The sequence below is a fragment of the Peromyscus maniculatus genome, chromosome 5 (assembly GCF_049852395.1).
Source record: "Peromyscus maniculatus bairdii isolate BWxNUB_F1_BW_parent chromosome 5, HU_Pman_BW_mat_3.1, whole genome shotgun sequence".
NCBI lineage: Eukaryota > Metazoa > Chordata > Mammalia > Rodentia > Cricetidae > Peromyscus > Peromyscus maniculatus.
Window position 1 is genome coordinate 77,149,529 of NC_134856.1, and position 25,279 is coordinate 77,174,807.

Sequence of the window (25,279 nt, forward strand, 5' to 3'; positions counted from 1 at the left end):
CTTCCTTTTCCTGTTCTCATGATACGTGAAATGAGTGTCTAAATAGAAGGAAAACATGACAATAAACAACCCAAAGGACAATGGAAGCATGTGTCTAATGTCACTAGGTCAGTAACCAACACCTCTTTGTGCTGTATCAATGCTACTGGGCTTAAGGTGATTATAAAATAATAAAATTATAAAATAAAATTCTACTTTGAATGAACCACAAAACAAAATTAAAATTTTATGCAGATGGAAATAAAACAACTTTTCTACAGTCACTTGCCTTTTATATATGTTTTATATTAAAAAATATGTCATTTGGCTTTGAACATACAGAATCAACAAGACTAAATATTGTACTGGATACATATGGAAATTCCATTCCTACACATATCCAAGGACATCAAAGTCTTTATTATTGGTTTTCCAATTGTTCTCCACACTTTATCCACCACACATCCAACAAGTCCTCTATCAATACCACTTAAACGGAGGATACTAGTTGGAACCATGATGCACATATCCCTATGAAAAATGGTGACAGATTTAGAAAATATCACTCCTACTAGGTGAAGACAACTCTTCACTAGTTGAAAAATAGGCATGACTCTTTATAAAAACTTCACTTTTTCAGACAAAAAGAGTTCTCATTCAAAACATTAGACAGCTATAAACCTTAAATTGAAATCGAATTTCTAAATGTTGATATAAGAGAGGTAATGTATCTACCTCCATCAAGGCTAGAGAATTGTACCATTGTGGACTTGAAGCCTGTGAGCTTCAAGTGTTGTTATAAATGCATCTACCTCAGACAGGGCCAGAGCATGGTATCATTAAGGACTCAAAACCTATGACCTTCATGGGCACTCACCAGATGCTAAAGAGGCAATTACAATGCCATACAGAGTATGAATTCAAGTTTACTTTCATAAGATGATTGGGAATTATAAAGCCAAAAGGTCATGTAGGGAAAATTCTCAGAAGTCTGGATCTAGTTTGACATTAAGAAATTTTGCCAAGTTTTACTGACTTAGATAGAATATTGGCATACTAAGAATTCTGATGTGTGAATTTGTGGTCACAAAAATCTTAGGGGGAAACAATGGTGTTACAGTGCAGATAATTCCATAGCAGTTCTGGACCACACTGGAGTCTCCTCTCTTGCTCAGTTTCCTTTATGGGGCAGCAGAAAACCAGTCCTGGGTGATATGAGGAGACATGCTGCAATAATCTAGCAATGGGTGTGAGAGAGGTTGGCCTCAAGTAACTTAGTTAGGAAAGGGCACCTGACTGCAGGAAGACTCTTCAGAGAAACAGAAATAAAACAAAGACTTCAACCTCTTCCTCCTTCCTCAGCCCTAGCTCTGTCCCCCCACACTCCAGCTGTCCCCCACCCCCAACCTCACCTAAGACCTGTCACACACTTTCTTACTGATTCTTAAACATGAACACAACCACAAGAGTTCAAGCTCTGGTACTTGATATGGTCTTGCTAGTTCTAGTAACACCTAAACTTCCATTTTCAAAGGGCTTCGAAGCATAAATCATTCACTTCCCCTGATATCCAGTTCAATCAAATTCCACCCTTCTGACGTTGAGTTTCACAGGCCTCCACCAGTATCCTTTTCACAGCAAGGAGCTCCAGCACACACTGACACAAAACATGACAGCCCTCATAGTCTCTCTCCCACCAAACATACTTGCCATGCCATTTAAATTCAGGTTTCTTTCTTTCTTTTTTTTTTTTTTCTTAGTATGAATCAACAGTAAATATCATTCATTAGAGCTGGTGACTCGCCACACTCTGTGCTGTGTGACATTCTGTTACATCTGTGTATGTCAATGTCATTTAAATCACTTAAATTTACCACATGCAACAAATAAACAAAAAGACATTTCTATCATATCCATATTTGCTTATACCACTATTCTCCCGTTATGTCCTAACATGAACAGTGAAATGATAAGATAAGCAAGTATGCATCAAGGGTTTATTTTTTTTTTTACTCATTCAAAGCTATTTTTAATATAGCATAATAGCAATTGTACTAGTTATATTTCTTTCTATCTTTTTTTTTAGTAAATTTATTTTACAACATCATTAACATCATTTAGTTCAACATAATAGCCACAGATTCCCCTGTTCTCCCACTCTCGCCCCCCTCCCCCTCCCCCCACCCCACCCCCCATTCCCACCTCCTCCAGATCAAGGTCTCCCCCGAGGACCGGGATCGACCTGGTAGACTCAGTCCAGCCAGGTCCAGTCCCCCTCTCCCAGACCAAGCCAAGCGTCCCTGCATAGGTCCCAGGATTCAAACAGCCAACTCATGCAACGAGCCCAGGACCCGGCACCAACACACAGCTGTTTTATAAAGCTGAAGCATTTGGGGTTTGGGAGAAGATGCCTACCTCCAGCATTAAGTATATATAATACTATACACAATATAATTTGCCCTAAAGTCTCAACAAATAACTGATAGGGCCAGGGTGTATAGCTCAATGGTAGAGTGCTTGCTTAGAATGTGCAAGGTCAGGTTCAACTCTTAGCAGAAAGACAGATGGGGAAGGAGAGAGATTGAGAGAGAGAGAGAGAGAGAGAGAGAGAGAGGGAGGGAGGGAGGGAGGGAGGGAGGGAGGGAGGGAGGGAGGGAGAGAGAGAGAGAGAGAGAGAGAGAGAGAGAGAGAGAGAGAAGGAAGGAAGGAAGAAAAGGAAGGAAGGAAGGAAGGAAGGAGAGAGGGAGGGAGGGAGGGAGGGAGGGAGGGAGGGAGGGAGGGAAGGAAGGAAGGAAGGAAGGAAGGAAGGAAGGAAGGAAGGAAGGAAGGAAGGAAGGAAGGAAGGAAGGAAGGAAAAAGGAAGAAAGAAAGAGGAAAATTAAAAAACAAAGAAAAGTACAAGATAAAAATCAGGGGGTCATTCCATACAAGGAATGTTGGGACAATGGGAGTGCTGTCTGCTCTTCCTCCCCAAATCTAAACACAATGGTCTTCAGCCACAATGATTCATAGCTCCAGAAGGGGAGCTATGGCATCTGTAAAGGGTTAGAGTGGGATACTCTGGAATAGTAAGCATGAAAACATTGGGGGGCCATGTTCTATGCAAAGCCGAGGTACTACCACCTTGTTGTCATGGTGAATGTGCCAAGCAAATCTTGATCAGTTACTTACATTGCAATGGACAAAATCCAAACAGCTTGTCAGCGTCGTAGTCAGTGGTGGTTCCACACCAGAGCCATCCATCTGAGCGCCCAGCGCTGGTGCAGTCTGCGTACCACTTGTTTTCAAACTTGAACGGAAATGCACAGATGGCCCCATTTGCATTGCCCAGTAAGGAGTACATGGCTGTAGGGACATAAAGGGTTTGAATGAGAGTGACACAAGTCTGCATGCCGACTTCACAGCGCACCCTGAAGGAGTCGGTCTTACTCCTCTACCCTGTGGACCCGCGTCCCCTCTGCCTCCATGCAGTCTTTTGCTTGGCACTGCTTGCAGCGTGTACTTAGGAACAACTCTAGCTCCACTCCTTTCCAACCACCTTTTGGAATGGACTATGTCCCTTCTACTAAAGAAGCAAGGGCGATAAGTCCTTGGGAAACCAGCTTTAACTTCTGCCTCTCCTCCAAGGCAGGTGGAGGCTTTCCTTCCTCTTGGGTAGAATTATAGTCTCAGAAACTCTTTAGGTTGGAAACAACCCTAAAGCTATGAAGCTTGCCACAAGTGAGGATCAGAGTTTGGATCCTGGGGACCCATGTAAGTGTGAAAATGGAACCAGATCTCCCCTGAGCAAACTAGCTAACTAAACTCACCGAATCAGTGAGCTCCAGGTTCAAGTGAGAGATTCTGACTCAGTGTATAAGGTAGAGAGTGATGGAAGAAAAAATTCAACATCAACCTCTGACTCATGTGCACACACATCCACAACCACATGTTTATCCACACACATATAAACATGAATAACACACACACACACACACACACACACACACACACACACACACACACAGCAATGAAGTCAAACCACAGGTGATGTTCAGATCCCCTCCCACTACTTCTGAGCAAGTCAGCCTCTAAGTAATCTCTCAGCAGCGACTGTGTGTGTGTGTGTGTGTGTGTGTGTGTGTGTGTGTGTGTGTGTGTGTGTAGCGGGGAAGGTCGGGGGAGGTTGGGTAGGATCAGCAGAGTTCTCTAATCCATGTCCTAAAAAGAAGCCACTCAAAACCCTTCGGCAGTATTTACTGTCGATACCTTTCTTCTTTAATTATGAAATTTATTTATTTTGAGACAGAGACTTACTGTTTAGCCTACAGGGGCCTCAGACTTAATCCTCCTGTCTCAGTTTCCTGCACGCTGAGATCACAGGCATGTGCCACCATCATTCCCAACCACTTCTTTGCTGTTTGTTTTTTCCCTTTTACCCATTACACTTATTTCATCTGGATTTGTTTTCAATTAATCAAAAATTACTTTATAGTTAGTTATCAATAACTTCAAAATGCTATTCTAGCCGGGCAGTGGTAGTGCACGCCTTTAATCCTGGCACTTGGGGGGGCAGAGGCAGGTGGATCTCTGTGAGTTCGAGGCCAGGCTAGTCTACAAAGTGAGTTCCAGGAAAGGCACAAAGCTACAGAGAGAAACCCTGTCTCGAAAAAGAAAAAAAAAAAAAATGCTACTCTAGCTTTAGTTCTGCTAAGATATAGGTCGAATTTTTTTGTCTTGTTCTGTTTTTTTGTAAGGTAAAGAGCATTGTGTCAGGGTACACATGAGGAAGTGAGAGGAAACTGGTGGGGTAGGTTCTCTGCTTCCACTGTGTGGGTTTCAGGAACTGAACCAGGTCAGTGGGCTTGGCAGCAAGTGTCTGGACCACTGAGCCGTCTCTCCAGCCCCAGGGCCAATCTTCACATCATACATTCGTATAAGGAACATGCAAGATTCGGTAAGAACTGGGCCAACTCTCCATGCCAAAGATGCCTGCCCCTTCCCATAAGGAAAGTCCATGGGAACCACAGCACCAGTGCCCTCTTCAGTAAGTCAGAGAACACATTCTCCTACTGGATTTACAGATGCCAATCAGAGGGGGCTCTTCCAAAAAAAGATGTTCATTCAAAAATAGCCACAGAAGAGGTCCAAAGAACCAAACTCCACCCTGCCCACCTCATTTTTAAAAAAAAAAAAAAAAAAAAGCACAAAACTGCCATCAAATTAGTATTCCTTTTAGAGCTCAGACTTCCAGATAACCCTTTAAATCATCCAAGTCTACAATTCTGGTACTATTTTTCTAAAAACAATCTCTACTATCAACCAGTTTTCCAATGAAGTGTCTTCAGTTCTAGCCTATATAGCACTAAATGAATTTAAAGGTTACTCTGGGGCCAGAAAGATGGTTCAACAGTTAAGAGCAGACAGTGTTCCTGCAGAGGATTCAAGAACTCATGTCAGGTGGCTCACAACTGTCTATAACTCCAAGTCCATGGGATCAGGGGATCGGACATGTCTTCATGACAGATACTGACTACACCCATACTCACACAGAAATTCTCTCTGTCTCTGTCTCTGTCTGTCTCTCTGTCTCTTTCTCTCTCTCTCTCTCTCTCTCTCACACACACACACACACACACACACACACACACACACACTTTAATTGTTTCTAAATTAAAGTCATTTTGAGGGCAAGATAATTTTACACATTGAAAGATCATCAAAGTGTTGGCAAAAGGTAACCGGTGGGCCATCTTCAAAACTATCACCCAATTCTTCATAATAATTCAGACTCTGTGTCATCCTCGTGTACTAATTCAGAATCTGAGTGGAGGACAGAGCTTGCAATCTGCACATTTTTACAAGTTTACCGGATGTTTCTTAAATGCATTGAAGTGTGATGGTCACTACCCTAAGTACTATGCACGTTTGCCTCAAAGCAAATGGCAGAACAGGGGGCTGGAGAGATGGCTCAGAGGTTAAGAGCACTGGCTGCTCTTCCAGAGGTCCTGAGTTCAATTCCCAGCACCTACATGGTGGCTCACAACCATCTATAACACGATCTGGCGCCCTCTTCTGGCCTGCAGGCATACATGCAGACAGAACACTGTACATAATAAATAAACAAATCTTAAAAAAAAAAAATGGCAGAACAGAAAGATGGGGACCTACTACTGTGTTTTTACATAAAATACAGTAGGCCTGGTGGTACAGACCTGTAATTCCAGCTACTCAGGAGACTAAGGCAAGAAGACTTCAAGTTCAATGTTACCTGGGCAGCAAAGTAAGTTTTGGCCTGGGCAACCTAGTAAGCTTGAGACCAGCCTAGGCAACCTAGTGAGACCCTACCTCAAAATAAAAAGCAAAACCTAAAACGACTGAGGACAGAGCTCAGCAGGAGAGCACATGCCCAGAATGTGTGCAGCCTTACATTTAACCCCCAGAACTGTAAAAAAGGAAGAGAAGTAAATAATAAGTTCAAAGAGATGACCTCTAACACTATTATCCTCAAATTGAATCCCTCCACTTGACAATTGTCCCCTTCTTAGAATTGGACACAATCGAGTTTGAGTAAGCCTGTCCTGCCCTCTGAGTTTTCTATTGCGTTTCCCCTGGTAGGTGCCGTTAGTTGGGTTGCCTCTCTCGGAATTTCTAAGTTTATATCATGTTCAATACATCCCTAGAAATAACTCTTTTCTGAACTCGACCCTGGGCAACTTCAGTTTCTACTCTGATCTTCTCTTTAGATGGACAGAAAACAGAAAGCAGACAAATAACCCCTTTACAAGGAACTGGCTTCCTGTGCTGTATCACTGTGATAAGCGAGGTTCAACCCATCTCGGCAGCCCCAGCAACAAAGTCGTTTTGGAATAAGTTTCCCCTGCCCCCAAAGGCTTGTTCTTCCTCTGACCTTGACGTTGTTCTAGATAACGTCGCACAATAGCCAAGGATCCAAATGTGACATGGGGTTGCAGCATCATCTGACTCAAGAGAGCAGCCTTTGTAAAAAGTTTGAGCCTCTTTCGAACTGTCTTGTTTTACTGTCTGATTCTGAGTGAATGAAATTTGACCAAGACAGGGGGAATGTGGTGATACTGTGTCCCCCAATATATTGTGCCCCCTAATAAACTTATCTGGGGTCAGAGAACAGAACAGCCACTAGATAGACATGGAGGCCAGAAAATGGTGGCACACACACCTTTAATCCTATCACTTGGGAGGGATCTCTGTGAGTTCAATGCCACACTGGAAACCACCAGGAATGGTAACACATGCCTTTAATCTCAGGAAATGATGGCAGGAAGCAGAAAGGTATATAAGGCATGAGGACCAGGAACTAAGTTTGTTAAGCTTTTAGGCTTTTAGCAGCAGTTCAGCTGAGATCCATCTGGATGAGGACACAGAGGCCTCCAGTTTGAGGAAACGAGATCAGCTGAGGAATTGGTAGGGTGAGGTTAGCTGTGGCTTGTTCTGTTTCTCTGATCTTTCAGCATTCACCCCAATATCTGGCTCCCATGTTTTTTATTAATAAGACCCTTGAAGATTTGTGTTACAGGGGAAACTAAAGACTCTGACTTTATTTCTCCTTTGGTAGCTCAAAGAATCCACTTCAAATAAAGCAATTATCTTCCCTGATCATGCTGTCTCTTTCCATGGCAGGTGACTAAATATGTCTGCTAATTAATTCATAAGCCAGTTCTTCAGTCTGAATAATCCAGAATAATTATTGTCTCTAAATACCCCAGTGTGAGAGAATAAATTAGAAACACTCAGAGTTTCATTCCAGGAAATCTGAAGTAAAAAATGTTCTTAGGATCATTTCTCCAGAGAGATCTTAACCTTACCCTGGAGGTAAGGAAAAGTGTGGTTAGAGCTAAGGAGACAATCTCTTGTGTCGAATAGGAGGCTTCTGGTCAAAGGTCACAATGAAACACTCCCGAAAGCTAGAACTCATAGCTTAAAAATAAGTAATATGAAGGCATTCAAGGTAATTTTTACTATGAATTCCCAATAACTAATGGTTACCGGGAACAGTTTCTCACACTTATTCACTATCATGTCTGTTTAGAACACAGAATAATTCAAAAGCTCCAAGTAATGACTTAACTGTTTTTTGAACAGACCACACTAGGGAATGTTTATTTCCTTCAGTGTCAAACAAGGAGACAATGATAAAAGATAAAATAATAAAATGATAAAATAAATAATAATAAAATGACAAAAGATAAAAGCTGATAAAAGATGAGCTGCTCTCTAAGCCCTTACCTTCATATCCCCTTGAGCACAAGTCATCTGTGGTTCCGTAGACCTTCCATCTGCTCCACAAACCGGAACCTTTATAAAGCTTGATATTCTTTTCTTGCCTGTTGCCGTAATTAAAATACAACTCCGTGCCCTTGATTCCAAAGAGTGTGTCGTTTTTGCACTCCCACTTCTGAAATTCACTTTTCGAGTCGCAGGCATACAGAGTGACCGAGGCCCAGTCTGTTTTCGATGACACACCCAAGCATAATTTGAAAGAGACACTCATAACCTGTGATTCCGACACCCAGCGGAATTTCTGGGATTCAGCTTCTGGGTTGCAAGTTGATGTCTGAACGGAGCTGGTACTTAGAGCATCCACACAGCGCTTGTGATCTTCATTGTATATTAAGAACTGCCTCGTGTCTGTTCAGAAAAAAAAAAAAAAATGAAAGAAAACATGCTTAAGGATGTTCACATAATGAGGGCAGTATTTTAGGACAAAAGTTCCCAGACTTCCATTTCCCTGAAGAGTTATAATTCCAAGGAAACTGGTCGAGGTAACTGTATCTTGGGATGCTTATTTCCCTCCTGGAAGCTGGATGGAGAGACTGGAGGAGGGAATTAGTAGTTGACGTAAATGAGTCCGGATAGCTTTGGCTCATCTTATGTGGCTGATCAAATGGGACTTCCTTTGATGGGAAAAAAAATCAAGAAAAACAATTGGTAAGCACAAATTTCCCTCTCTATGTCAAGGTCTTTCTTTTCTCTTGACTTTTAAAGAATATACAGGGAAAATAAAAGATGGATTTTTTTTGACAAAAATGTACACTAACTACTTCTTGTGACATTTTCCTAAATTTCTTCTGTCTACTTTGTACAGTTTTTTTCCAAATGAGCTGGTAGGGTTGTAGGTTTCTGAGAATCTAAAAAAAAAAAAAATGATCTCAGTTATTCTGAATCAAACCATCCTGGGGTGGAAGGAGGGAGGTGGAAGGGGAAGGGAAAGAGAGCAGAAACACCACAATCAGGAGAGTCCCTCCCCATTTCCAGAGTGTTTTCAGAAGAGTACTTCTGTTCCCTCTTCTCAACTCCCCAGCGCAGTTGGCACTACCTACACCGTGAGGTCAAGTCTAGGACCTTTGCCTTAAAGCCTATAATGAATCATGGCCTCAAAGGCTATTGTCTCCTGACACACTTGCTCCTCTCTCTGTCATGCCCACACTGGATGTGACCCCCTGCCTCTCCTCACCCAAATGCCTAACTCTTGCCACTCTCTTCTGGGGTGCTTTATGTCATAAGTACGTTATATGTGCCATATGCTATAAATATGTTAAGCTCCACACCACATAGATCCAGAACATATGTTACCACTTGCTTCTCTGGAGTTGATAACTGTCCCCAACATATGCCACCCCTGACTAGGTCACCTGTGTAGACCTAGTTCCCACACCTGTGTTGACCTCCTTCCCACAACTGACCTCACTTTGTGGCTGCCCCTGAGTCAGTGTGACAAGATGAGTTACTTTCTTCTTCAACAAAAATTAACCTTTTACAAGCAGGGTGCTTTGCTCATGATAAAACACAGGAGAAAACGAAATAAGACTTTTTAAAACCCACTATGAGCATTTATCATCCACGAACACTAGTTAACCTCCTCTAATTTGAGCACTCTGAGACTCTTCCATTTAACTTAGTTCTTCCCCCTGTGTTTTCCTAGCTAGTCTTGCCCTCCGCTTTTGAGAGCGTGGCTGGGTGTAATCTCAGCATTAATCACACATCTATCTTTCACTTCAGATTTCAGCCATTTTGAATGGACTATCGGCTGGCCTTATTAAAAACCCTTATTAGAAGAAAAGGCAAACCAAGAGGAGACAGCCATTCATTGACAGTAAAGGATAGGAAAGTCTGTACATGGAACACAGCCTCCTTTCAGAGGCCTTTACTTTTATGTGCCTAATTTTCATCTGTAGTTTATCTTAATTTCACTCTAGTCACAGTGGTGTTAGTCAGGTTTCCATGATGTCGTAAAACACCGTAACCAAAAGCAACTTGGTGAGGAAAGGTTTGATCTCAGCCTTCAATTCTTAGGCCACACTCCATCATCCAGGGAAGTCAAGTCAGGAACCAGAGCAGAGAAAATGAAAGGACACTGTCCTGACTTGCTCCCTTTGGCTTGCTCAGCCTGCTTTATACAACCCACGGCCCCGTGGCCAGGGTCAGTACAACCCCAGTGAGCTGGGTCCTCTCATTGCAATCATTAATCAAGAAAATTCCCTTCTAACTTGCCTACAGGCAATCTGATGGAGGCAGTTCCTCAATCGAAGTTCCTCTTTCCAAATAATTCTAGCCTGTGCCAAGTTTGGAGAAGAAGAAGAAAAAAAAAAAAAAACAGCCAGGGAATGAACCAACATCCAGTCTTTTCTTTCTCAAGGCATCATCATGCACCCAGATTCACAAACCAAATCCACTAGTCACCCTGGATTCCCAGCGCTCTCTCTCTCTCTCTCTCTCTCTCTCTCTCTCTCTCTCTCTCTCTCTCTCTCTCTCTCTCCCCCCCCCCCTCTCTCTCTCCCTACCCTCTTTCCTCCCCTCTCTCCCTCATCCACCCCTGCAGATTCTGTGTGCAATCTGCGGGGGTGGACGAGGAAAGGCTGCAGCATACATTTCCTCCTCCATTCTCTCCAATGTCATTGTCACCAATCTGTGTCATGCCATCATGGTCTTGCTCCACTCTCAACTCTTTTTTTTTTTTTTTAATTTTTTTTCTTTTCAACCTCAGATTTTTTTTAAAATTTAATTTCTTTTTTATTTTATAATTTAATTTAATTTTACATATCAGCCACGGATTCCCTTGTCCTCCCCCCCTCCACCTTCCCCCCAGCCCACCCCCCATTCCCATTTCCTCCAGGGCAAAGACTCCCCTGGGGATTGAGTTCAACCTGGTAGATTCAGTTCAGGCAGGTCCAGTCCCCTCCTCCCAGGCTGAGCTAAGTGTCCTTGCATAAGGCCCAGGTTCCAAACAGCCAACTCATGCACTGAGGACAGGTCCCGGTCCCACTGCCTGGATGCCTCCCAAACGGTTCAAGCTAATCAACTGTCTTACTTATCCAGAGGGCCTGATCCAGTTGGGGGCTCCTCAGCTATTGGTTCATAGTTCATGTGTTTCCATTCGTTTGGCTATTTGTCCCTGTGCTTTTTCCAATCTTGGTCTCAACAATTCTCGCTCATACAAACCCTCCTCTTTCTCGCCAATTGGACTCCTGGAGCTCCACCTGGGGCCTGGCTGTGGATCTCTGCATCTAGTTCCTTCAGTAATTAGATGAGATTTCTAGCATGACAATTAGGGTGTTTGGCCATCCTATCACCAGAATAGGTCAAGCTATACTACCCTTGGGCATATACCCAAGGAATTTCAATCATACCACAAGGGCACTTGCTCAGCTATGTTCATATCAACATTGTTTGTAATAGCCAGAACCTGGAAACAACCTAGATGCCCTTCAACTGAAGAATGGATAAATAAAATATGGTACATATTAGCCGGGCGGTGGTGGCAGCGCACGCCTTTAATCCCAGCACTCGGGAGGCAGAGCCAGGCAGATCTCTGTGAGTTCGAGGCCAGCCTGGGCTACCAAGTGAGTTCCAGGAAAGGCGCAAAGCTACACAGAGAAACCCTGCCTCAAAAAACCAAAAAAAAAAAAAAAAAGGTACATATACACAATGGAATACTACTCAGCAGAGAAAAATAATGACATCATGAGGTTTGCAGGCAAATGGATGGATCTAGAAAAAAATCATCCTGAGTGAGGTAACCCAGACTCAGAAAGACAAACATGGTATGTACTCACTCATAGGAGGATACTAGATGGGAAACAAAGATGATTAGACTGCAACTCACAACTCCAGGGAGGCTACCTAGAAAACAGGACCCTAAGAAAGACACAGGGATCGCCCAATGAAAAAGAAATGGATGAGATCTACATGAACAACTTGGATGTGAGTGGGGGTAATGAAGGGCAAGGTTCGAGGGAAAGAGAGCTTAGGGGAGCGGGAGATCCAGTTGGATCAAGAACAGAGAGGGAGAACAAGAAATAAGAGACCATGATAAATGAAGACCACATGAGAATAGGAAGATGCAAAGTGCTAGAGAGGCCCACAGAAATCCACAAAGATACCTCCACAATAGACTACTGGCAATGGGTGAGAGAAAGCCCAAACTGACCCATTCTCAACTCTTTTTGAAATAGAATTGTGAAGACATATAACTCCTGATGACCCAGTTTCCTTTGAGGAGATGGTCCTGACATGACTCTGTACTGCAAAGCCTTCCCCACATAATGGTTGTTGCATCCACTGAACCACATGGAAGAGTGGGATTATGTGTATGCTTGCCATCTCTTCACTGGATTGCCCTGCATGCATTGTTCTGGTTGAATACTCACTGGTTATCACAGTAGTTTTGTTTCTTTTCTATCTTAAGGGGTTGGGAAGAAAATTTGTTTCTAATTAAAAAGTCGGTTTTCTAACTGCAGAATCCCTTCAGGACTGGAACCACTGAACCCAGGAGAAAGCATCTGTCTTTCCTGGACAGGGAGCCATCCAACCATGACACCTCACTCTCACTCCTCATCATTCAGCCCCGTGGCCCCTCACCCTTTGCTCTCACCCTCACTTACCACCTTTAGCTCTGGGACTTTCTGTTACTCAACACTCCTGGCTGGTTGCTAGTTTAGCTACTTCGTGGTCCCATCTTAAGCGTCAGTCCCTCCATGAGCTGGCCACCCTCGCTCATTTTATTCCTCCCTTTTCTATATGATACCCACAAACATCTTAAAGCATATGCTCTCCTTTTATTTGTGAGTTTTGTGCAGGTTGGGGATTTTTGAGACAGCCTAGCCTTGAATTCTTTACAGCACAGAGGCAGGTCTCGAACTCCTGAACCTCTGGCCTCTGTCTTCCAAGCACTGAGATAACAGACGTGTACCACCCAATCTTGTTTACTTATTCTCATTGTGTCTGGTTTTGCTGTAACATAAATTCCATGAGAAGGACCTGGCCTCTCTGGTTCAATGCTATCATCTTTCTTCAGAAAGCATAAATAATTTTTCAATAAATCTTAGTTGAATGAATGACTCCTGTAACTGAAGTGCTTTTAGTCAGACAAGTTATTTGTTCAACAGTGGGTTCATGATTACGGGCTATTTTAAATGAGTATTCTTCCCTGCAAACTTATCTTCCCCCAGACACATCTGTAAGTGCTTGGATTCCTGAGGAGAGTGCTGGCGGAGCTGCTACTACAATACACACTTCTCTGTGCCTGTTTCCTGTGCTTCTCCTTTGCCGTTGGAGCAGAGCAAGTGTGATGTCGCTGCTATTGGACAATGCCAGGAAATGCAACATTATCACTCCATGCTGGCAGAGACACAGGCTTCATTCTCCCAATCGTCCACACACAGTTTCTCTTTCACCATTGTCTCTGTCAAATGCCTCTGATTTAGAAAGTCGTACATCTTCCTCCCAGAAGACGTTTAAGACCTTGACCAAAAGTCAGCTTGGGGCACCATTGACATTTCTAAGCATACCAGCGGAACACATTTGTAAACATTCTTATTCTTGTCCATACAAGCTGTGCTTTTGTAACAGAAATGCCACAAAGGTGACCACAGAGGGACAGATGGACAGCTGCGGTCATTTCTCTGCAGTCTCACTATGGACCAGGATATCCTAAGATTTTCTTTAATACTTATAGACTAGAAACATAAATATTACAAGGTTCTCCATTCATCTTTATCTTTCTCATCTCATACCTGCTTTACAATGAGTACTTGGCAAACATCTCCTGTGCTGAGTGTTGTACTGGTGACAATATGAAGAATTCAAAAACATTCATTTCTTCCCCACACCAAGGACACAAGCTGCTGTGGTTATTTCAAGGGCCAAAGATGAATAAATGTAAAAATATATTTTGGAAAGCAGGTGATAAGTTTCAATAACAATATCTCAGACAAAATAACAACAACAATAATAATAATAACTTAAGAGGGGCCAAACAGATGAGTGAGGTGGGTAAAGTTGTCTGCATCCAAGCCTGACTCCCTGAGTCCGATCCCTGGGACCCATGTGACATAAGAAAAAAATTGATTCCCCCAAGTTATCCTCTGACCTCAACCTAAATTCCAGGGCAAGCACGTGGATAGCAGAAGACTAAGAACCCAATAAGGTGTGAGTTTTCTTCTAGGCATGTTTTAAAATTATTCTATAACATGAAACAAAGTAATTAATGTCAAAATCTACCAGCAAAGAAATGCAGTCCTAAAGGGGGAGTATTCGGGGATAGAAATATAATACACGATACTCCCCTAATGCACTTTTAGATTTTCTATACTGTCGAGTAAAATACTGACACTAAAACACATAGGAAAATAACTTCTGGAAGACAGAGGAGCTGAATTAGAAAGGATAGAAAAGGACTCTGTAACAGGTATTATCTGAACCATCCTTTATTTCTCAACTTCCACAATGTTCTACACAGTGGCACAAGTCCCCAAATGTCAGGAGGATCTCTCTGCCTGGGGACATTTTATGACAAAAGTCTGCACACAGGGCAGATTTGGTGGCTCAGAGAATTCACGTCCCCTGTAAGGAGTGTATCCCCTGACTTGTGGGAAGGCATAGACACCCCATTGCTGTGGATTCTGGAGGGCAGTGGGGATCCTGTTACAGTGCCACCCAGGTCTCCACTGCAAATCTGAGTTCCTCACAGTGGTCACAGGCATAATTACATTTTTCCTTCCCATCTCACTTCCCTATTTGTACAGGCAGTGTTTCCTGAGATGGCTTCTCAATAAAACTGCAGCTATCCAACATCATCTTCTGCAAGAATCCAGACGGAAGACAGACCATGTGTCTGTTAACCCCAGTAAATCAAGTTTAAACCTACAATACCAACCACCTCCCCAACCCTAGAACCAAGCGGGAAATGCTCGCCACGCACCTCAAATACACAAAAGGCTATGCTGGAAGAGGGGAGGGGGCAATGACTGAGGCTGAGCAATGTTGGACGAAAGGGTGAAGGAAAACGAGTTATCTTATTCTTCACTTTGATCCTTTTCATTCACTAGCAAGTCATAGAGATTACTAATTTATGTCACTCCCCGTGGTCACTTGGAGAGGCATAAATTAACAAAATCGATTCTGAGCTCAAAAAGAAAAAAAAGGCATGAAATTTTCCAATACCCTTCTTGTTTCCCTAAAAGTGTAAGTTCTACACCTTCCCTGTTACTTAGTCCCATCTTGCAGGAAGGAGGCCTTCTCCACTGCCCGATGATCCCTTGTTCCATCTGTGTCCTGAAGCCATCCCTTCAGACTCCACTGTCTCCTAACCCATCAACTTCCCAACAGCAGCCTCTTCCCAAGCTTAGGAACAACAAATGCCAGCAGGTATGAAATTGGCTCTGCATACTGTTTTGTTTTGTTTTTTGTACATATAGTCAAACCGACAGACTCATCTTGGGTATCCACCACTCAGTACATAATCAGAGCGTCAGCACTTGCTAGCAGAAAATGAGAGTCGGCTGCTCACCGGCTTTGTGAGTTTGCTAAGTTTCTTAGTTTTCTGTGCTCTCAGACTATCAAATCAACAGTGAACCATAGAGTACCTACTGTGTCTGCAAGAATTAAATGAGACTGTCTAAAGTGCCTAGAACAGTTCCTGATGCAGAAATGACTCTATACATGTTCCTTATTCTCATCAGGAGTGTGGAGAAAACAGGCTTGAGTAGGGTGTAAGGCAGTTCATCACAGGATGAAACCGGAAACAAACAAACAAACAAAAGAGCTGATGAAGCAGCTAAGCAAAAGGACAGCGGAAGTTTGAAGAAGGTCACGTGGTCTGCAAGGGGTGTGTTGGAGGGTCTGTGACTTCCTGTGTCAAACTCATCATTTCAGCCTCAACATCCTCACCTATAAACTGGGGTTAATATTCTCTGATGGCGTCACTGGGAACCTCTCACTGACAGGCTGCAAGGTAAAGCACCCACAGGGCCTTTCTTCCTACAGAAAACCTAGTAAATATTGATTCCCTTCTCCCCTCTTGAAAAGAAAAAAAGTTGATGTAAATCCGAATATCTAAGACCACCTTTTAATGTACTGTTGTTTTGGATCCCACATGTCTTTCCTGATTAAAACAGGCCAGCTGGTCACTGATGTCACCTCTCTGCCTCAATGCCAGAAAGCCATATTCAGGAGCTGAGTGTCACTGGCTCACTGACTTCTGAAACTCACTTACTCTTCAAAGTCTAGCTGTTTTCCAGGTAGTAAAACATGCTGTCACTTTCCTTTCTGCTCTATGTGAAACTAAGGCCTCCAGCTCTATGCTGTGTTTTAGCTCCATTAGTTGTGTGCATATGTGTGTATGTTATGTTTTATAGCTATAACTATACAAACTATATACATATAGTTAAACTATATATAATTAAACTATGTATATTATACATATAGTTATATATATAACTATATATAAAATGTTATATATGGTGCTATTATAATATTATATTTGTGTCTAATCTATATATAATACCTATAGATTAAAATTTAAAGTTATGGGACTGACCAGATAGCTCAGTGGGTGAAAACACTTTCTACCTGAGGGCCTAAGTTTGATCCCCGGGACCACCAGGGTGATAGGAATGAACCAAATCCTGGAAGTTGTCTTCTGGCCTTCACATGAATGTCATGGCAAGACCAGGTCCACACACAGACACAGACAGACATAATAAATAAATTAAAATGTAACAAAAAATATGCTTAACTAATATCAATCTGGCCTAGGTATCTATTCCAAGGATAAGAGAAAATGGGCTCTCACACAGGAATTTTGAGGAATCTGTGGAAAAGATCACAGGAGCAAACAAATAGAAACCTGGAGAATGTTTACACTAAATTGAACTCAAGTAAATAAGTAAGCTTAAGCATCCATGTCGTAAGAGATGTATTTAAAGTGAAATCAAAGTTTGCAGGGACGACTGTGAGAGTGGACACTGCAATCACAACATGACAATTAGAGTCATTCTTTTCCTGGCCTTAGATGAAGACAGTGAAACAGGACACACACGAGGGCAAATGCCCCTGCATGACGTCAGTGTCAGAGTCACAACGGAGCTGCTTCCCATCTACTGCACCCTCCCCACATGTTCCAGCAGGGATGACCTAACTCGCTCACTTGGCTTCATATGATGGCAAGAAATCAAGGGAGCTGGAAGAGCAAGAGTTGAAAGTGAATAGCATCCTGGGTTGACTTCTACCTGCTAAACAGTGGCCTTCTAGGCATTTGACTGCCCACGCCTATGGCCATCATCAGAATGCACCGTTTCTAAGGTAGCACTTGTGCTAATGAATGACTCATGACCCTAAGGCTTTTCTCTCATACCATGACTTCCTCCCATTTTTATAGCTTGGGCTTCCCATCATGTGACACTCCGCTTTGCTGTGTCCTGAGATCTGGGAAGTTGCCCTGTTGCTTTGTGGCACCAGCCAGCTAGAATCTGTTGCTTGCTTCTCTTCCTAGTTCTGCTTCGATGGCCTCAGGGTGGTAGTTGGAAATGAACCATGGTGGGATTATTTACTCGTAGTGGGGGTAGGGGAGAATCAGCAAATGCCATGGATCAGTTAGTGTTTTATGTTTGTTTTCTCTTACAAATAATTTATTCAGTTTGCCAGCACACCATTGTTCATGAGCCAAACCTACCAAATTATATTTCTCTGCTTAGTCCAAATTCAGTTCCCAACAGCTCTCACAGTGTCTCCACTATGATCAGGACTCCCCACATACAAACACTGGCAATAATGCTTGAGAGGCATCAGGCCAGCCAGCAGAGCAAGGAGGACAAGGGGGGCCCTGTATTAAGCTCCCTAGACTCCCGAGGCATAGCGAGCCCATCAGTGGCATCCGGACACAGATGGGTAAAATAGTACTGGGGTGGGGTGGGTGCTCCCTTGGGGGTGAAGAAAAAGTTCTGTGTCATCAGGTAGCAAGGAGATCATCCCATGGGTCTTGTGAGTTGATGGGAAACTAGAAAAGGGGGTCCTGAGAACTTGGGTGTCCTTTAATTAGCTGCCAACTAAGCGAGTGTTCTGATTTTACCCTTTGGGACTTGGGCTATAGGGACCACAAAAAAATAAAAGAAGCCTAGCAGGCTCCTAGGCCAGGGATGGCTCAGTAGGTCAAGGTGTTGGCTGCCAGGCCTGACAACTTGGATTTGATACCTGGGACCCACATAGTGGAATGTCTTCTGACCTCCACATGAATTCTATGGCATGCTCAATAAGTATAAGTATAATAAAACTCTTTTGAGATAAATAAATAGTAAAAACAGGCTGGGGCATGGCTCTATAGCAGAATACACACCTAGAATCCCCCAGTGAGGGGCTGAAAATCACAGGCTCTGGTGTAACACAAAAATATCTGGATCTGGAAGGGACTCTGGTGGCCCCACTTTTTGTTTCTTTTTTCATTCTCTAGAGAGACCTGCAGGACCTCACACTCCATGTTCCCGTATCTATGCCTGCAAAGAGACCTACGGGACACTCTGTCCCGGTATCTGTGCCCAAAAAGACCTACAGGACCTCGTGCTCTGTGTCCCAGTATCTGTGCTCCAAGAGATTTGCAGGACCTCACACTCTGTCCCAGCATCTGTGACCAGAGGGACCCGCAGGACCTCACACTCTGTCCCAGCATCTGTGACCAGAGGGACCCGCAGGACCTCACACTCTGTCCCAGTCTCTGTGCCCACAAAGAGAAAGGCATTAGGGAGGCATTCTGCTGTCTCAAGGAGGGAAACATCCCTCAGAAAATTGAGGAAAATTTTATCAAACAGCTCCCTAGAGAACTTCCTGCATCAGCTGTCACAGCAGGACATGGTCTAAGACCAAGGGTACAAACTGTGTCCAGCCGGCATTAGCTGTCATCTGATGGAAATGAAGGGCGATAAGAAGCCAAAATAGTCTCAAAATAGACCTGGGAGTGAAAACTTTCCCAGGCCCTCTCGTTCTGATGCTTCAGTCCAGAGAAATGCCGACTCAACAATGCCCTTGAGCAGCTCCAAAGCCCTGGTCATTCCTAAGGACACATCGACCACCATCTTTACCATCAAACACATCCACTTCTGAGACAGTCTGAACAGTTCTGGATACAGATCAGGATGGACTTTCTAGCAGTAAAAGTTATGAATGAAGATCCATGCATCCTCCACCCCCCCCTCAAGGGCCTTCCTTGTTACCTAGCTAGCCTCTCTATGTCTGTGGACTAGGGCATGGTTATCCTTTACTTTACTGTTAATATCTACTTATGAATGCGTGCATGGCATGTTGTTTGCCTTTCTGGGTCTGGGTTACCTCACTCAGCATGATTTGAGAAGGCCTGTCCCTTTCTGAGCAAATATGGAGGAGGTGGGTTAGGAGAGCAGGAGGTGGGGAGAGAGGGGAGGAGGCTGCAGTTGAGATGTAAAATTAATTAATTAATTAATAAACTTTAAAAAATATGAATGGTAAGGTTCACAGGAAAAGCCAATTGTGAGAATCCCAGAGTCCCCCCCCCCTGGGGGGGCAATTCCCCCTCCTCATCCTTTTGTATCAAGGATGAGGGGAAACAACTTCTTCTTTTCCTGCCAGAGATGCTCAGAGGGCATGGGTGGGCAGTGGTATCAACTGAAAACCAGAAGTGGAGCAAACCACAAAACAAGAAGCCATTGCACAAACCAGATAGAAATAAAAAGACCTGAGAGATACCCACAGGACAGAGGTGCTGGGGGGCTTCGGTCTAACACTGGAGGGCAGGCAGCAGCATTGCCAGGCTCCAGCTTGACTCCCACACTGGCTGCCGGGCGGGCGGTTGTGGGGGCAGGGGGGGCAGGTGCAGGTAAAACCGCAAGCATGGTGTGCTCCACTCCTCCTCCAGATGTGCACAGAACTCTAAGCATCAACTCCAAACAAAAAGGTGTGCAAAGCCCCCACCTCAGAACATACTTACCCAATAGCTGAGCAGGGAGCGGGATGGCCGAGATAAAAGCCAGGAGCAAGGGAAGCCTCATGGCCCTGACCCTTGTCTTCCTCTGATGGAAGGGAGGGGAGAGGAAAAAAGAAAGAATACACCCAGGTCTCCCGGTGGCACCTCTGCCTAGTCCCAGCTGAAAAGGAGGACAGGGGAAGTTGTCCCTTTTATAGGACTCCTGAATTTAGGAAAACCCTCCACTTGAGAGATATCCTGTCACATGGGGGCGGTTAGAAAAACAGGAATTCAAAGTTACAACTTTGCTTTGTAAGCTAAGGCACAGGGGGAAGGGGAGAGAGTCACACGTGTAGGAGAGAGAGGAGTGAGCTGCAGGATGTGGGGAGAAGTGAGGAGCCAGGCCTGGTCTGTGGGAGGGAGAGGCAGCCCAGCTGAGCGTCCACAAGTGCTCCACAAGTGCTGGGTGGTGACCAGTAGGAGGCCATTCCCCGGGTGGGGAAATTGCCGAGGCAGCTGTGGAGGCTCCCATAGCATGCAGCCTCAATTCTAGTCAGGAACGGTGGACTCTGCAAAGGAGAGAAACATTTCCTGGAGGTGCAAAACTGACCCACGCCCCCACCACCCCTGCCACCCCAATCCTCTGTATTCCAGGCATAGAGTGCGCTCTCTCTCTCTGTCTCTGTCTCTGTCTCTGTCTCTGTCTCTGTCTCTGTCTCTCTCTCTCTCTCTCTCTCTCTCTCTCTCTCACACACACACACACACACACACACACACACACACACACCTTAGAAAGGATCAAAGGTATGGCTCACAAAGAGCTTTGCTCCTGTTGCTAGAAGGAAAATCAAAGAGACCTTCTAAGACACAATCTCAGTGAGGCCAGGAGAGACAAAGTTCTAGAAGCCTTTCTCTAGAAAGCTGGAGGAAACAATGGCAAAAGTTTTGCAATCAGCTTGCGGCCCGGCCTCAACCATCACAGTCCTCCGGGGTTTGAAAAGGGAAGACCTCTTATTTGCAAACGAAAACTTGGTTTGAGTCCAAGAGATACGTACTGCTTGAACGAAAGTGGAGTTCTGTTACAGGGTCACTCACTAAGCACCACACCGACCCACCCAAACTTGGATTTTTTTTTTTCCAGGAATACAACAAGAATTAAGAGTATTTTGAAATGGATACTAGAGATTAGATAGCCTGGGGAAGACCTGAAACTGGAGCATGGGAAATGTCAGTGTTCAAAAAGAAGCTTCTAGAAGACTGGAGATTCAAAAATATTAAATAAGTTATCTGTTTTTGTTTTTGTTTTGTTTTGTTTTTGTTTTTTTTTTGTTTTTTTTTTTTTTTTTTTGGTTTTTCGAGACAGGGTTTCTCTGCGTAGTTTTGCGCCTTTCCTGGAGCTCACTTGGTAGCCCAGGCTGGCCTCGAACTCACAGAGATCCGCCTGCCTCTGCCTCCCAAGTGCTGGGATTAAAGGCATGCACCACCACCACCCGGCTAAGTTATCTGTTTTTAAATGAAAAACTGTTAAGCTCCACCAGCTCTGGGGCAAAGTTACACACTTAATTTCCTAATAAAAGCTGTGATTTCTCTCATTAATTTTCTTTTTTAAAAACCTACATTGAGGAGGATTCTGGGAGAAGACGTAGAGAGGGGAACCTGCCGCTCTTTTTCATTCTGCCAGGACTTAACTGACAAACTTCCTCCAAAACTGGTGACACACAAATGTTTCATTTTCAAACAGTGCTTAACTGACTTACCAGAAGAAAACTGAAATACATTCTTGCTTTCTAGGTCAGACTGGCCTTGAACTCTTGATCCTCCTGTTTCAGCTTCCTGAGTGCTAGGATGATAGGTGTGTCCCACCATGGCTACTCCACAAAAATGTTTTCATTGAATTATTTAGGTTTTTTAAATGCAAGCCATCCAAAGAGTTTTGGCTAATTTAGATTTATGTTGATTTCAGAGTGAAATACAATTTAATTATTATAGACATCCTTATAGTCATGGTTGTGAGGGACCAGCCTCCACCTTTTTCCCCAGGGTACTCTTGAGGAGAGAGGGATAAGAGATTTAGATAGAAATATAGAGGGGAGAGAAACAGAAACACAGGATAGCCTCAGGAGGGCCTGAATACTAATCCACCAGCCCCTTCTGTCTCTTCTACAGGGCCTTTTAAAGGAATGCCAAGGGGTGGAGCAAAAGACCTCCCCCTAGCACAGCCAAGTGCAGACCCTTCCAAACACCTGGTAACTACACATGTGATCAATCCATCCCCTTATGCAGCCCTGCTGGGTAAAGCAAGCTCAGATCTCACTAGGAAACCTCTGTGGGCTCCCACAATGGTTTTATTATTCAAATATGTCATACATGCATTTTTGTGAATAACAATCAGATTCAGTAATAAGACCCATGGGTTTGAAATAAAGTGAAGCCCACTGTCCCACAAAAGAGTTGTCTCCATAATCTTTATCTTATTGGAACAAAGATTTATCAGGTTAGAAGAGGTTAGTTACTGAGTCCGCTCAAATCCATGATTTCAGGTGATGGTAGAGTAGAAATTTCCATTGGTCTCTTCTTAAAATAATCTTTGTATTGCCAGGAACTGTTCAAAGTAACACACTTGCACTCCTGGTGTCTCTTCAAAAACTTAAAGCATCCAAGTAAGAACTTGACCAAGCAGACTACAACCCACAGCTCCAGAGAAGCTAGGAAACAAAGAGGACCCTAGAGGGACAGATATGAATAGATCACCATGGGAAGGGAAAACAGATGAGCTCTCCATGAGTAAGCTGGAGGTGGGTGGGGCATAAAGGAGAAAGGGTGAGGAATGAGAACATAAGGGAACAGGATGGTCAAGCTGGGGGAGAGATGGAGTGGGAGAACAATGAAGGAGATATCTTGATAGAGGGTATCATTATGGGGTGAGGGAGAAACCTGGTGCTAGGGAAATTCCCAGGAGTCCCTAAGTATGACCCCAGATCTGACTACTAGCAATAGTGGAGAGGGTGCCTAAGCTGCCAACCCTGGTAATCAGATTGGTGAATACTCTGCCATCATAGAGTCTTCATCCAATAACTGATGGAAGCAGATGCAGAAATCCACAACCCATCACCAGGCCGAACTCTTGGAAGTTCAGTGGAAGGGAGGGAAGAGGGATTCTATGAGCAAGGGAGGTCAAGATCATGATGGGGGAAATCTACAGAGACAACTGAACTAAGCTTGTAGGAACTCAACGAACTTTAGACTGACAACTGTAGAACCTGAATGAGACCAGACAAGGCCCTCTGCATACAGAAGACAGTTGTGTAGCTGGGTCTGCTTGAGGGGCCTCTGGCAGTGAGATCAGGATCTGTCCCTGATGCATGAGTGGGCTTTCTGCAGCCAGTTACCTATGGCGGGACGCCTTGCACAGCCTTGATGCAGGGGAGGGGCTTGGACTTGCCTCAATTGAATGTACTAGGCTTACTTACTCCCCCATGGAGGTCTTACCCTTTTTGGGGGAGGGGATGGGAGGTAGGGGAAGGGAGGCTGTTGGGGAGCTGGAGGAGGGATAAGGGGGGGATCTGTGGTTGGCATGTAAAATGAATATTTTTTTTTAATTAAAAAAAGAACTTGATTAAAAAGTTGGTTAATTGGGGGTGAATTTCAACCCTTCACTTCTGGAGACTTCCATCCTCCATCCCTCTTCTGTCACTCCTCATGACTTGCCTCTCAGGCAGCTCTCAGTTTATATATATATATATATATATATATATATATATATATATATATATATATATATATATATAGAGAGAGAGAGAGAGAGAGAGAGAGAGAGAGAGTATCAACTATATAAACCAGCATTCAGAGAACCAGTGTGGATAATAAGGACCTTATCTTCCAAATACCAGACTGTGAGCTCTGAGGGATGACTGGATGACTTTGTAATTACTTCAGCAATTCTGTTCAACTTTAAACTAGAAGTTCTAGTCAGAGCTATTAGGTAAGAAATTTAAAACTCTAAATTGGAGAGCAAAAAGGGAACTTTCATCTGTAGATGGCATGACTTTATATGTAGAAAGTTCTAGAACTTCCAGAAAAATCAATGTAGCCAATGAACTCAACAAAGTTGCAAGAAATATGCAAATATCAATTATATCTCCATACTCCTGGGATGAACAACTCAAAATGGAAATCAAGAAAACCATTCCAACTATAATGATACCAGTGGTTGTTAATGTAACCAACGGTCTTATTAAATAAGAAACACAGAAACAATGTAAAAGAGAAAGCCAAGAGGTCAGAGCTCAGAGCTAAAATCTCACCCTTCCTCCTCTGTGTCCCAGCTTCTCGAAAAGAGAACTATTTCCTGTCTGTTCTTTTTTTTTATAGTATGTTGTTCTGCCTTCTCATTGGTTGTAAACCCAAACACGTGACTGCCTCGTCACTGTCTGAATGTACAGCCCCCTAGGTCTTAAAGGCATATGTCTCCAATGCTGGCTGTATCCCTGAACACACAGAGATCTATGGGATTAAAGGCGTGTGCCACCACCACCACCACCACCACCACCACCACCACCACCACCACCACCACCACCATACTCTGTCTATGGCTCTAATAGCTCTGACCCCCGGGCAACTTTATTTATTAACATACAATCAAAATCACATTTCAGTACAATTAGAATACCTCCACAAGTGGTTTGAATCAGAATGCCACCCTCCCTGGTCTCACATGTTTGAATGCTTAGTCTTCAGTTAGTGGAACTGTTTGGGAAGGACTAGAAGGTGTGGCCTTGTTAGAAGAAGTATGTCACTGGGGTAGGCTTTGAGGCTTTAAACACCTGTGTCATTCTCAAGTAGCTCACTCTCTGCCTCATGTTTGTGGGTCAGCTTTAAGCTCTCAGCTGCTGCTCCAGTGCCATGCCTGCCTGCCTGCCTATCTGCTGCCATGTTCTCCACCATGATGGTTATGGCTCACCCTCTAAAGCTACAAGCCCAATAAACATTTCTAGTTTCCTTGCTCATGGTGTCTTAGCACAGCAATAAAAAATAAGACAACATATAAAGAATAAAATACTTAGGAATAAATTTAAC

The 25,279-nt window shown here is 43.7% G+C and overlaps 1 protein-coding gene across 1 annotated transcript in view; it reads right to left on the reverse strand.

Annotated features, from left to right (window-relative positions):
- Positions 1-20,518, reverse strand: part of Mrc1 (mannose receptor C-type 1) — a 91,609-nt gene extending 71,091 nt beyond the window's left edge. Inside the window, exons 1-3 of the mRNA XM_006989943.4 lie at positions 20,228-20,518; positions 8,224-8,625; positions 3,151-3,324 (exon numbers count right to left, since the gene is read on the reverse strand). Coding sequence (XP_006990005.2) covers positions 3,151-3,324; positions 8,224-8,625; positions 20,228-20,288 — 637 coding nt within the window. The 5' untranslated portion in view covers positions 20,289-20,518. The remainder of the gene's footprint in view (positions 1-3,150; positions 3,325-8,223; positions 8,626-20,227) is intronic.
- Between the last annotated feature and the right edge of the window lie 4,761 nt (positions 20,519-25,279).